The sequence below is a fragment of the Pituophis catenifer genome, unplaced genomic scaffold, assembly GCF_029215685.1.
Source record: "Pituophis catenifer annectens isolate HBS135680 unplaced genomic scaffold, rPitCat1.0.hap2 SCAF_3, whole genome shotgun sequence".
NCBI classification, from domain to species: domain Eukaryota; kingdom Metazoa; phylum Chordata; class Lepidosauria; order Squamata; family Colubridae; genus Pituophis; species Pituophis catenifer.
In genome coordinates this window covers 153,107,354-153,122,675 of record NW_027256883.1, presented here as the reverse complement: position 1 = coordinate 153,122,675, position 15,322 = coordinate 153,107,354, and the positions used below count along the sequence as shown (strand labels likewise).

The following is a 15,322-nucleotide window of genomic DNA, read 5'->3' as shown; positions in this document are numbered from 1 at the left end:
GTGACCAGGGTGGATGTTGTAACAGTCGTAAGTGCAAGGATCAGTTGTCAGTCACTTTTTTTCAGTGCCACTGTAACTTTAAACAATCGGTAAACCAATGGTTGTAAATCGAGAACTTCCTGTATTTTTCAGAACCAAAAAGCACATAAGGAGACATGAACAAAGAACAAGTGAAAAAGCAGGCTAGAGAATAAGCAAAAAGCAAAATATGTTTTAGCTCTAGAGGCTCATATTGTTGGAAGGACAGCTTGGATGGAAGAAAAAGCCGTTATAACATTTTATTTATTTATTTATTTATTGGTTTGATTTATATGCCGCCCTTCTCTGGAGACTCAGGGCGGCTTACAATGCATTAAGCAATAGCCTTCATACTTTTGTATATACCTGCTTAGTAGGGCTTTCGGCCCCTCCCTAAGCGGTGTTCTTTTTTATACAAAGTCAGCTTATTGCTCCCACAATCCGGGTCCTCATTTTACCTACCTCGAAAGGATGGAAAGCTGAGTCAACCTTGAGCCTGGTGAGATTTGAACTTGCAGTAATTGCAGGCAGCTAAGTGCTGTTTAACAGCGCTTTAGTCCACTGCTCCACCAAGGCTCCTTAGTCTCCTTCTGTCCAGAGAGGCCATTCCTGATTAATGAAGTCAATCCAAAATTCAAGAATATTTCACTGAGAATGTCTTTTGACAAAGAGTAGATTACCCCAAGAAACAGGCAGTACCAGCAGGAGTTAACCCTGATTCAAAGGTACCTCCCCTCAACAAAAACTTCTAGATAAAAAAAAATCTATGATCAGCTTTTCATAGTTTGTATGGACTGTATGATATCTGGACCAAGGGAATGACAGTAAAGAGTCTAACTGCTATATACCTTTATGCAAAAAAGAATACAGCTTGCCTCGTAATATCTCAGTTTTCTGTCAACTACTATACTTGTCAACCATCATTATAAAATTCATAGCTTTATTTCTCCATGGTAAAAACTCACATGCTTACTCTAATATTTTGCAAATACTTGTAGCCAAGTAGCTTATTGATTTTGATAGAAGTATTTCTAGTCACATTAGATTCCTTGATCATAAACAGTGTTAAGCTTCCATATGTTATACGGAATCTTTATATGTATATATATATATATGTATGTATGTATGTATGTATGTATGTATGTATGTAATAATGCAGCCACATTTAGCAACACCTCCACTTCAAAATAAATGTAGTATTTATTATACCTATAGAAGCAATACCATCAGGCTTTTTACTGCTCTCCTTAGTTAAGAACTGTATAAATGCATTAGAGGGCTGATACAAGCATTTGGATACTATTTTATAGCATACAACTGACACGTAACAAAAAGCTTAGCAAGGAACTATTACAAGAGCACTGTTCATTTTAGCACATCATAATATGAAGAGAAAAAAAAGAACTAAAGGAGAGTAAATACATCCTTTCAAAGTCAAAACCAAATCTGCAGGAATAGATACAACTTAGCCTTTTCACTGACATAATAATTCTCTATGTTCAGTGGAGTGTTACTTATGCAATACCCCACCAACAGTCTGCAGGAGCACATTTGATTACATTCGTAAATTATTATTGATTTGCCTAGAAATTCTTGTTCTTTAACTGAGCTGGGCTTTAGACTACAATTCCCATTGCCCCAGGCAACATGTTCAGTATGAAAAGTGTTAGGAATCATAGTCTAAAGCAGCAGTTCCCAACCTTTTTACTTCCTTGGACCAGCAGTGGCTGGAGGAGGGGATGGTTTTGCACGAGCTTTGTACACTTGCCTGCCACTTGCATGGCCCGGTTCCCAACAGGTTGTGGATCAGTTGCAGTCTGTGGACTGAGGTTTGGGGACCCCTGGTCTAAAGCATCAAAGGGAACCAGATTGGAGGAAAACTGAAGTAAAATTTAGCATATAAAGGAAGTAGGGAGGGACAGCGAGAGAATGAGACCAGCTTCATATTTTAATGTATAAATTCAGTTTATTTGAAAGGATTTCCTCAGATATATGCTCCATTTAGCAACACATAGTTGCCACATGGTTATTATGCAGTATGCTGTATGTTATTACCAGTACATGCCATCTTGTAGCACATTTTCCTATTTCTATTTTTACCACAAATCTTCAGCCTACATTTGCATAATATTATTTCTATTATTTACCGTTCACATTCTGTATGTCTAATAAGGGGAAAGTATATAGTTTATATTCTTAGATTTTATTATAACAACCGGAAATGACATTAAGCATGCATTTATACTTGCTTTATCGCTTACTCCTTGGTGGAGCTTTTTAAAAGCAACAATGCATTTCCAAAGTTCTAACTTCTTTACCCAAATGATGCCTTCTGATAAACCCGGTGCAGTTAGATATAATGACATGAAGCTACACATGCTAAATCAATCAATCAATCAATCAATCAATCAATCAATCAATCAATCACAGAAATCTATGCTTTATAATCCACTTTCAATTTATCAAAAGGACAATCCTTGTAGTGAAGATAAAAGAAGATACTTCAAACTGGTTCTTCCAATTATTCCAGAGCATCTCTTTTCTCCCAGTATAACTAATACTGAGTTTTATAGGTAAAAACTCAGTTGGGTACACTGTAATGTCAGTGACGGATATTTAATCAGTCATCTGAAAAACTAAAGGATAATCATTTATATTATCTTCGTAAAAATAAACTAGATATGTTTAAGTCTTTTTACTGACTATATTCTCACGTTAGAAATTCCAACATTTAATTTTTTAAAGCAGCCACAGATGTGTAGCTACTACAGATGTGTAGCTACACATCTGTAGTAGCTACAGATCTGAAGATACAACGTCATGTATTGTGTGGCCAGCTGAGGGCTCAGCTATTTTTTTTTTTAAATACAATCTGACTTTCTTTATAGGAAGCGCACTCTGTTTACTATGAAAGTAAAATAAAATCCCTAGTCCATCCTTACAGTGAACTTTGCTGTCTATACATAGTTACTTTAGCTGCAAAGATTTGGAAAAAAAAATGTTGCTAATTTAGGACCTTCGAACAAGAGACTAATCTCATATTAATATGGTGGCTCTGATCGATGAAAGATAGAATCTAGACTATATTACAAATACATTAATTTAATACCAATATGGTTACTCTGGTATTCTATGTGACTATTAATTGAGGATATTCCTGCCGATTGGGAACAATGCAAAAATTGTCAAGTTGGCTTTAAAAAAAAACAAAAACAGAATTTGGCTAACAGAGAATTGTATTTGCCTTCTTGAATTGCACATCTAATAAATCAAGATGTCTTTTGTCACAACTCATTTAGGAAATACATTTAATGGGCATAAAGCTTGATATTTAAGCTGTGGCTTTCAATTAGAGAAATTGCAACACCAACCAGAAATGAGGGAGGAGGAGAGGATCCGCTTTTGTGAATGGGTATTTATTAACAGATGATAAATTCCTAAATGAAATAAATACAATAAAATTAGTAGCCAAGTATAAATTCTCATAAATTGATCAGTGCGTCTAATTATTCTTTTCAAATAGTTTCTGGAGAAAATATTCTTGTAAGAATCCATACAGCTATCTTACAAACAGAGCAATTTCTCCGTAAGGCCCAATGCAGTTGTTTCTGGTTTTTTAAGGCAGGGTCACACAATCTTTAGGCTTGTTGGATTTACTCTGTCCTTCACCTGCATTCTCCCGTTCACCAAGCAAGCTGGGTACATAAAAAAGAACAGCTGAGGTTGGTGGACATAAGGAACATGCTGTGTCTGTAATTTCATTTATAAGAGAGGGAGAGAAAAAAAAAACATTTTGACTGTTGCTATTATTAGACAACCGAGAGTAAGAAATGCTTGCCAATCTACTGTTAATCACACAGATTAGATGTCAGTTCATGTTCAGCTCACTGCAGACTTAAATTGAGTAGCAATCAGCTGATGAGAAGAAACCATTCATTCTGGAGCCTGCATTGCCATGATTATCCCTTCAGGCTTCTAATGTTGCACACCTACTGTCACGTTACTACTGTTTGCATGTTAACTGCACCTCTCGCCAATTCTTCATTTTTACAGCTAGCTGCATTACTGGCTGTAACAATGGTGGCTTTGCAATGAAGCATAGTTAAGAAAGCAGCAGAAGGGGCAGGGGCTTTCCCAGTGTTGGATGTTAGAGTTGTGTATTTGGAATAGCCCATCTTGCACTGACCTCATGACAACCACTAGAGTATCGGGGTTAAGGTGCTGGATTAGGTGTGGGGAGATTCTAGTCCTGCCTCAGCCATAAAAACTCATCAGATGATTTGGACCAAGCACTTCCTCTCAGCCCAATGCATCTAATAGGATTATAACAGGATAAAAATAGAAGAATGGAGCATTATGTAAGCTAACTTAAGCTCCTAAATGAAAGTCAGATGATTGCAACTGAGATAATCTTCTGACACACACACTAAAGTCAATATTGATGGCTGTTCAATCTCAGGATTTTGTTTTTTATTTTTGCAGGAGGCAACGTATCACCTTTTGTCTCAAAGGAACAAGTGTACTAAGCCAGCTGCGCCACACCACTAAGCTCATCCTGCTTCCTTTGTGCCAAACTCATGGCAGTTTTCAAAATCATCTGTAGCTGTCAATCAAACCTCAAAGAGATGAGCATTGCACTTGATAACCTTGCTTTTAGAACTCTTCAGCTTTGCAGCCTTAACATTTGGATAGAATTATTTTAATGCAGTCATAACTGCTCAGTCACTTAGGTGAGATAGGAGGGATATAAATTTGACTTATATTTATATAAATAAATCTGCAATATAGGTATTATATAGTAAATATTATAAACACAACAGAGACAGTATGTTACAAATAAATAAAAGATTGCAGTATATAGCTAGTCCTCAACTTATGACCACTCACTTAACAACTGTTTGAAGTTAAGACAGATCCTCCCCCAAAAAACTACTTTTCACCCAGTTCCAAAATTCTGATGGCCATGATCACATTCTGGGCACTCAACAACAAGCCTGCATTTATGGCTATTTGCAGGACCCCATAGTCACATGACTGTGATCAACCATTTTTGCCAGAAACTGGCGTTTAACTTCCAGTTTCTGGCAAAAATCACCCCACAGTGATCAATGGGTTCACTTAACAACTGCTGCAAAAAATGTAAAATTGTGTCAGGTGACATGATAACCCACGACATACGTAATTGCAGGGCTCAATTATGATCAGAACTTGAGGATTATCTGTAATTGTTTTATTAAAATTGCCATTACAGTCCTGCCATTTGAGGGGAATATGTTATTCCAATCTCTTTTTTGCCCCATCTACAAAGTGTATGCAGATTTAGATAAGCTTCTAATCAAATTATATTTCATATGCCAATGTTACAATTTTGTTATTAAGCCAACAGAGTTTAGCAGCAGATAATAAAATCATTTTTCACTCAAAATAAATTTACATGCACTCAAACACTCTTACTTTATCACCTTTGGGTATTGCCTAATATTTAAAATTTAATTTCCTTAGGTTAAAGTCCCTCCTAGTCAGCGCTGGTGAATATTTAATGACTTTGCAATGTTCCAGATCAATGGGAAATGAATGAACTGTCCCCTAGGATGGGAATTGCAAAACAGTGAAAGAAACTGAAGCAAAATGAAACGTTTCTTGGTGATCCACAATATAATCACATTTGTGAATGGCTCTACTACTGGGGAAATTTACTAAATTTAGTTTCTGTGTCACTCATTATTTACAAGCATTCATTATTGCTCTGAAAGCTGCAACCTTGCTTCCTTTGTCCTGCCAAATTCTAATAGAGAACTTGATTTTCCATTCCACCAGGACAATTAGCATTATGAAAAGGCCATTCTCTGAAAAGAGTTGCCAAAACTGCCAAGCGTCATGAGGTGTATGTGTGTGTGTGTGAGAGAGAGGGGGGGGGAGGGAGAAGGAGAGGGAGAGGGAGGGATATGCCTTAACTAGATGATAGTGTTAAGATATAAAAGGTAATATAAAAGGCAGTGTCAGGTGTGAAAACAGTAATTCCAAAATAGCGAGTTGGATCTAACCACGGGAAATTGAAGCCTTTGACATTAGCTAGCATCAAGATATACAGGATTTTTTTGTTGGGATAGGAGCACATAAGCGCAAGTAATTTTAATTTCAAAAGTCTCCTGGGAATAAAACAGAATGGTATTTGGTTTGGTTAGGTTTGGTTTGGTTTGAAAAGAAAGAAACAAAAATTCCAAAACCTAATTGTGTTTGTTTTATGAAATGTAACTCTCTTCGAATAATACTCTCTATGGATATCCTTGCACAGTACAGGGGAAGAGGTTACACCAGAATTCATTTCCATTTTCTACTGCTGATTGCCAGGTATCCCAGGTATTGCCAGATATCCCAGGGGTGATTTGCTACAGAGTCAAACCTTTGAAGGCTATCACTAGTATATTGAATAAAATGGGAAAATAGAAAGGGCAGCTAAAAGTTTATGAGCTTTGCATTTGTAGTTCAGTTTTATACCATTACAGTAATGAGAATTCAGAAAGTTATACAGGCAAGCTTGCATAGTTATTATGGCCTCTGAGTTATCCTAATAAAGATGTGTCTTAAAGATGGATTTCATTTTTTTTCTTTACGGTCGGAAAGATTATCTTTGATATCTGTTTGACTTGGAGAATATAGTTTGGAGATCTTATTTTGCACAAACACCATGCAAAATGAGGTACAACCAGATCTTGCTTTCATTTGTGACATACTAGTCTTGTCTACATCTTTTCTGTATTATTTTTTAAAAAAAAAACATTATGAGAAAGCCTTGACGGATCATCTCAAATGTGATGATGAAGATGATAATAATCCCCCAGTGAGACATTATCTTGATGTGGTTGTGGAACTTTTGTGTTTTTAGGAAGATGAGAGCTATGCCAGAGGTTCAATTATCCAGGACAGGGCTCATCAGAGGAGCCAGACAAAGAGTGTCTCTCCCATAAACAATACAGATAGTCCTCGACTTACAAGCACAACTGAACCCAAAATGTCCACTTCTAGGCAAAACAGCTTTTAAGCCAATTTTGCCCCAGTTTGCCCCAGTTGTTAAGTGAATCATTGCAATTGTTAAGTTAGTTAACATGGTTGTTAAGTGAATCTGGCTTTCTCATTGACTATTGTGGGAAGCCCACCCCCCTCTCCTAGAAGAATGAAATATTTTGAGGAATATTAAAAGGCAGGATATTATATTTCCCCAAAGGAAGAAATGGAGAAACATGCTCTTAAGGGAGACAGAAACCAGCACCAGTCTCCCTGACCCCAAGCAGAAACTGACAAGGCCAGCTTTTAGAAATGTAGATTTGGTAATCCATTCAAGACAGGATATTTCAAAACTCCTTTGCAGAATGGCCCTTCACCCAAGATCCAACGCAGGACAAGAGCCATTAGCCACAATAGGAATTGCCCAACACCCTTTCAGAACACTAGCCCCTTCAATGCACCACCCCCAGAACAGTCCAAACTTCAAAGTCACAGAAACCTATAAAGATCCATCCATCCATTCGACCATTTTATTTTGTCAGCTGCCCAGAATCACACGTGGTTGGTGGTCCTGCTTCATCAATAAACCTTTCTTTCCAATCAGCCTCCATGTTTCCACTGTCTTTCTTCCAGCTTGGAACTGAACCAGATGGATTATCCTTCCAACACTTTGCTTGTCAGAGGATGATCACATGACCACGGGACACTGCAACCATCATAAATGGGTTTGGGCCAGTTTGATTACATGATCACAGGGATGCTGCAATAGTCATAAGTGTGAAAAAATGGTCATAAGTCACTTTTTTCAGTGCCGTTGTAACTTCCAATGGTCACTAAACGAATGATTGTAAGTCAAGGACTACCAGTGTGGTGAGGTGTAATTTACAGAAATCCATACTGGATCGGTCATTGCCTGGGTGAACAACTATCATGCTAGCTCTTGGAATTCCTGGACTACAGGACTGTTCACTGAGCAACCAGAGAAGTATCTGCAGGACTACTGGAAGAAACGTTGTTACCCATCACAAACATACAAAGACTGAAAACAAAGAAGTAATGATCTGCTATTGCAAATCCAGTCCAGTGAAAAGAGGATATTTGAAAAGAATGCACCAATTTCTGAAAGAAGAACATCCAGAATTAGAAATAACAGAGCAGAAACTAGCAGATCAACACCAATGACACGAAGAACAGCAAAGGCCTACCCAGGCGAAGTAACTGAAGCCTGGCTAAAAGTAGTTCAGGAGAGGCAGTATAGGTTTCTAAAGGCAAACCAGGGGAAGTTGGCAGTAAAAGAAGCCAGTATTGCTAGTGAACCAGTTTCATTCCCAAACCAGGCAACCCCTCTTCTGACTTCTCCTCAGAAAGAATGAAGTTCTCTAGTTAAAAACAACAACAAGAAGAGGTATTGAAACAAAGAACAACTGAGCATCTAGAACAGCACAAAAAGAATAAGGTTGTCCGCATTGAAGCTTGTTAGAAAGAAACAGCTAGTACAAGTATTAAAAATGCCAATACTGTATAAATATAAGCACCAGCTCACTTCAAGAAATAAACCAACTAATGCATAGAATGGCTCTGCAGGGTAACTGAATACCTTCAACGGGAAAAAAAAAAAAAAAAAAAAACCAACGAACCAGAAAAGCGAGATTGTAAAATAAGATCAGCATGGTAGAATCAGATGCAAACAAGCTCGAGCAGATGAAACAAAAGAAGTTGAAGAACAGAACCAAAGAACACCTGATCAAGTAACACCACCCAGAAACAAGAAAGATCAAGGAAACACTAGAAATAATACAACGGCAAAATAACAGCTAAAGCTAAGATTGTCAGCTGCAAAGTTGGAATTGCGCATTATAAGCAGAATCTCCAATTACAGTTGACTCAGAAACATTTCTATCAATTCTTCAATGAAGAGATTCCAATGAACCAATCAACATCTGACAAAGAAGAAACTGTGCAATTCTGGGCCCAGCTATGGAACAACTCAAATAAACACAACAAGAATGCAGCTTGGATAAAGGAAGTGGATAAGCTTTTTTTTTTTTTTTTAAACTGAAATAAAAGAGAAGGAAGACCAACTTGAATGTAGGCTTGGATTGATTACAAGAAGGCATTCAACTCTCTTCTATATGATTGGTAACAAAGTGTCTAGAAATAACAGGAGTCAGTACAAACATCAGAAGCTTTGTGCAGAGATCAATGGCACAATGGAAGACACAGTTCCTGGTCAAAAGTGATAGAAAGGAATAGATTAATATCAACAGAGGAATCTTTAAAGGAAACTCACTATCACCATTACTTGTCATTTAATTGATTTCTCTGTCAACAATACTGAACAAGTCACACCATGGTTACCAAACATCTAAAACATATGCTAGGCTATCCCAACTCATTTATATGGACAATGTGAAGCTGCATGGAAAATATCAGCTGAAATAGAACTGCTGTTTAACAGAATAGCCACGATGGCGAACCTATGGCACGCATGCCAGAGGTGGCACACAGAGTCCTCTCTGTGGGCACATGGCCGTTGCCACCTGCTCTTCCGGGTTCTGTCGCTTGCCTGAACGCTGGCCAGCTGGTCCAGCGTGCATGTGCACCGGCCACCTGCTCTCTTCCAGGTTCCAGCACACATATGCATGCTGGCCAGCTGGTCTTCCCTCGAAGACCAACTGACCGGCATACATGCGCGTGCCAGAACCCAGAAGAGAGCAGCTGGCCACCATGCGCATACACACTGGCCAGCTGCTCTCTTCCAGGTTCTGGTGTGCGCTCCAGTTTCAGCACTTGCTGACGAAAAGGTTAACCATCACTGGAATAGACAAAACCCCAACAGATAGCAAGTGCCACCTCCTTCTGAAAAGAAGTTGAAGAAACCATGGACTACCTAGTTAGCAACTACAAGGAGATCACACAGATTGACTACAAACAATAGCAGGACAAAATAGCAACAGTGGTGCATTGGAATATCTGCAAGAAATACCATTTGCCTGCAAGCAATAACAGTGGGATCACAAATAGATAAGAGTAAGAGAATGAATAAGATGCTCTGGGACTTTTGTGGCAAAAGAAAGCAAAGGTAGTACCAACACTAATAGACAATCCTATTGGATGCAATTCTAAAACAACTAGAGCACTACTTAAACACCATCTGCATTGACAAAATCACCGTCAGTCAATTGCAAAAGGCAGCTTTATCTGGAACAGCTTACATCTTGTAACAGTAACTTTTAACACCATCAAATAACAATATATGTCTATCACAGGTCCTTGAGAAAGACTCTATAGGTAGATTCCAGTCTATACATCTAGCTAATTATGCCTAACCGTAATATAATTAGTCCTCAACTTGCGACCACACTTGAGCCTAAAATTTATGTTGCTAAGTGAGAAATTTGTAAAGTGAGTTTTGCCCCTTTTTACAACTTTTCTTGCCACATTTGTTAAATGAATCACTGCAATTGTTAAATTAGTAGCATGGTTGTTAAATGAATCTCGCTTCTCCACTGACTGCTTGTCAAAAGGTCTTAAAAGGGGATCACATGACCTGGGGACACTGCAACAGTCATAAATGTGAATCAGTTGTCAAGCATCCGAATGTAAATCATATGACTGAAGGGATGCTGCAACGGTCATAAGTGTGAAAAATTATCATAAGTCACAGTTTCAGTGTCATTGTAACTTTGAACAGAATTAAGTGAACTGTTGTAAGTCGAGGACTACCTGTAATTACCATAGGTCACCCAACTCCACTATCTGGGTGGTTTACAAATTGTCAAAAATATTTAAAAAGAAGGAATAAAACAAAGAAACTAAAAACCCACACAAAAAAAATTCCTAATACAAAATAAAGGAGTAAGGATGGCAGGTAAAACAAACACAGATGGGAACAAAGAAAAAGAAAAAAGAAATGGAGCGTCATGTCAATCATCCTCATCAAAGGCCTGGGTGAATAGCCATATCTTCGGGGCCCTTTGAAATACTAGTAAAGCGAGGGCCATTTGAATCTAAGGGGGATCCTCAGAGGGCAGGCGCAGGAGGTCCATATCTTTGAGTCCATCTGGAGACAACCATGGCATGCCGATAAAGAGCATGAATTAATTTTTTAAAATGACATAAAAAATAGATGTGCTATGTGTCCATGAAACTAAAGGAAAGAGTAGTTATGCTACACCAGAAAGAAAATGCGCTGATCTTATGTAACATGGCTACATGCACCGAAGTGAAATATAGATTTAATTATAAATTAAAAAGCTAAAATGAATGTCAGAAAGTATGAATGTTACATGGGCTGCTGTGCATCTGTATGAAGATCAGCAATGGCTGCACGTTATGCTCCAGTGAATAATGATAACAGAAGAATGAGATATTTCTGGGGGGGTGGGGGGAGAAGAGAGGGGAAATTGTTCAATGTTCTGGATGAATATAATCTAGGGAAAATTATTCTGCTAGGTGATACTAATAGATGCATGGGAATAAGACACAAAAGAGTATAGCTAAAATGACTGGATGATATAGAGATTCAGAAATATATAACGATGACTGACGAGGATCTATTTTGTTTTTTAAAAAAAGTCTGCTGATTTAGAATATATGGTTTAAGTATAAGCCTATTCACACTTAGCATATGTGGCATGTATATGCTACTAAAACTTGTGTCTGACTGTAACCTTCAATTGGTGCATCATAGGGCAGGGGTGTCAAACTGGATTTCTTCGAGGGCCAGATCAGCATTGTAGTTCTACTTCGCTGGCTGTTGGGGGGGTGGGGGTGGTAAGAGACGGGACAGATGACTCCTACAGCACCCTGCCAGTCAAAACAGGGTGTGTGTGTGGGGGGGTGCGTACACCCCCCGCCCCATTTTCAGCCTGGGCAGCTTCCTGTACCACTTTGCCAGCCAAAACGGCACCATGGGCTGGTCCTTTGCTATTTCCAGGCCAGACCAGCAGGCCAGATTTAAGCATCCCGCAGGCTGGAACCAGTTCATAGGATTTGAGTTTGACACCCCTATCATAGGGCAACAAGATTTGAATCAACATATTTCAAATGTCAAGCACCAGAAAAATCAGGCGATCCAGGCAGTTCAAATGAGTATAAAGTTGTATTGCAACTTTAAGCTTGCAAGCCTAAGCTCTCTACAAGAATCTGAACAATTAACGGCCCAACCAAATTGGTGGTAGATAAAAGTCACTGGAATTCACAGTGGGCTGGACTTATATTTCTTGTGGGTGTGAAGGGACTCATTGATGACACGTTTGGCCCCTCCCTTGGGGTCAGCTTGGTCATCTCCTACATTAAATAAGCTAACCTAAGGATGCATCCAAAATCCAAGGGGCTGAAATTTGGCAAAGTTGTGACTGCTTCAGTGCTGCTGTGGCCAGGCAGTCACACAATTGTAATTTCCAACACTCCCTGCTAGCTTTCTACAAGTCATTGAGGAAATAGCAGTAGCACTTAGACTTATATACCGCTTCATTATGCTTTTACAGCCCTCTCTAAGTTGTTTATAGAGTCAGCATGTTGCCCCCAACAATCTGGGTCCTCATTTTACCAACCTCAGAAGGATAGGCAGGAAATGGAAGTTGTAAGAAATGGGCAGGAAGTCAGAAGTTGCTCCTGCTCTCACTGCATTTCTGCATGCCCATGGTCATTCTGTTTCTCTAAGGCAAGGGAGTGAAACTTGCGGTGTCACGTTGTTGACATGTGATGTATTGTAACTTTTCCCCCCTTCGCTAAAACGGGGGTGGGCGTGGTCAGCACGTGATGCATTCAGCCTGCGGGCCATGAGTTTGACATCCCTGCTCTAAGGAAATATTTCTGAAACAATGATTCAATAGTAGTATAAATCTAAAAGCATTATTGGTTTGATTTTTTTTTTATTATTAAGAGAATTAGTGGATGAATTCAAGAATCCTGAGGGTTATAATTATGAAAGAGACTATTAGTTGTTAATATCAAAAGTGGATACTAGAGGGTAATAGACACAAAATAAAAGAAACAGAATGAAAGAAAATAGAATGAAAATAGAAATGCAGGATGAGGAAGTACCAATTCTGTATCAAAAAAGTAACTGAAGCTAAACTAATTTTACAACAGAATGAATAGAACATGGACATAAGATTATAGGAGTTACTTGGAACAGAGAGAAAAACATTACACTAAGTGGCATAGAAATGTATGCATATATATTTCTATATCCATCTATACATGAATAATGTATCCCCCAACACACACACACACATTCAGAGCTATGGACTTGAAAATAAATGTACCAAAGATTAGTTTGGCATAACCCAGAAATGGAAATAGATTGAAAGTTATATATAAATGGTGATAAATTAGAGCAAGTGGAAGAAATGTGATAAAATGTTTTCTAAAGATGGGGAAATTGATGGAGAAATTTTAAAATGTGCCAAAGGTGGTAGAAAGGTAGTGGGCAGTACATAGTTTGTTGTGAGGAATGAGTACTGGCTGCACATAATAATAAATAGTAGAATAAGAGCTACGCATAAGAGCACACTTCTGCCCACACTATTACATACACATGAAATGGGAATGGCTGGAGAAATGTAGAAGTAATTTGAATGCAATGGTGTGTGGGCAGTAAAACAAGAAGCGATGGGCTCAAGAATGAATGGGAGCTTAAGGTATGTGGACTGAATACAAGTGAGTGACCAGTATGAAAAAAGTTGAGGTGATTTAGTTATATAGAGAGCAAAGAACTGCAAGACAGACACATGAAGGAAGAGTTAATGGACTGAGAAGGAGAAGATCAAGCAGTGGTGGCTGGATGAGGTTGATGAAATTGTAAAAAAGAAAATAGAAATTTAAAGAACATCAAGCAACATATGCAGCAGTCATGGATGGATGTGATAAAAGCAAGGCTGGCTTAAAAAGACAGAAAGATATAGAGAGGCACAGTGGAGAGCACTGGTGTTAAACTAGATTTAGCTACACATCCTTTTTTTATGATCTCATTATTTCATTTCTTCTGCTTACTCTTTTTACTGCTTTTCTGCACTTTACATATTACTATTAGCTTGAAAGTGAACAGCTTGGGGGGTGAATGTCCATATGGATAGGTAGGTGCGCTCCTGAAGTACGCTTCCACTACTTCAATAGAAGTTAGCTTCTCTGTGCATGTAAGGATGTTTGTCATCTGTTTCACCAGTCACTTTCAAAATTATTACAAAGCCAAATGCTCCAGAAATGCATAGCAAGAATACTCACTGCACATTGATTCGGATTCATCGGATCCATCTGAACATTCCTCCTCCCCATCGCACTTCCATCTGGACGGGATGCAGTGACCATTGTTGCAGGTAAAATCAGACTCTGCACAAGTCTTCTTGGCTGAAAGGAGAGAAAGAGGGTGGTTTTTTTTTTTTTAAAAAAAGAATAGTTCAATTGGATAGTAAATCATTCTTTGATTCTAGATGCACAGTAATTACCGTATTTTTTGGACTATAAGATGCACCTTTTTACCCCCCAAAAGGGGCTGAAAATTTAGGTGCATCTTATACACCGAATGTAGCCCTTCCCACCCACTGGCCCCCACCCTTTGGCCTGTGCCTCGCAGCAGTTACCTTCTTGCAAGCAAACAGCAAGAAAAAACAGCCCCTTTCAGCTTCAGCATAGGTTCAGCACAAGTTGATTAGATCGGCCTCCCAACTTTCAGCTGATTTGTTCTCAGCTGTTTTGCGCAGGGCTCTGTTGCTAGCTGCAAAGAGTGCTGGAGCAGACTTTTTTTCCCCTAGCTATGCTGAAAAAACGAAACTGAAAGTAAAGCAGGCTCTGCTGCAACGTGACAAAATGAGGCAGAAAGAGATTTCTTTTTCTTTTTCCTCACCAAAAAAGGTAGGTGCAAACAATGGGAAATTTAGGGCAAAAGAGCTCTGCTTGCGCCCTGCCACCCGTGCATGTGCAGCAGAGACCCGAAAAGCAGCTGGCCGGCGGAAGGCACACACACGTGTGGCAGAGCTGAGCTGGGGCGATGGCTTGCGTGCCCGCAGAGAGGGCACTGCGTGCCACTTATGGCACGCGTGCCATAGGTTTGCCATCACGGAAGTAGGCCATGCTGTCTTTTGCTTATGTGCAACTAACATATTGGATGACAAATTGTGATTTTAATATAGATTTTATCTGTTATTTATTATTTTATTCTATAATTTTTAACTGGATATTCCTTGAGTGTTTTTAACTTGTGCTGGTCCCAGGTCTTTGATTATAATAATGATTTGACTTCCACCCCCAACCAGCATTATCAAACAGGAGATGCCAGTAGGTTTGGAGGGCA

General features: G+C 38.8%; 1 protein-coding gene across 1 annotated transcript in view; it reads right to left on the bottom strand.

Annotated features, from left to right (window-relative positions):
• LRP8 (LDL receptor related protein 8) overlaps positions 1-15,322 on the bottom strand; it is a 200,991-nt gene that overhangs the window by 66,052 nt on the left and 119,617 nt on the right. The window contains exon 3 of the mRNA XM_070939536.1: positions 14,257-14,379. Coding sequence (XP_070795637.1) covers positions 14,257-14,379 — 123 coding nt within the window. The remainder of the gene's footprint in view (positions 1-14,256; positions 14,380-15,322) is intronic.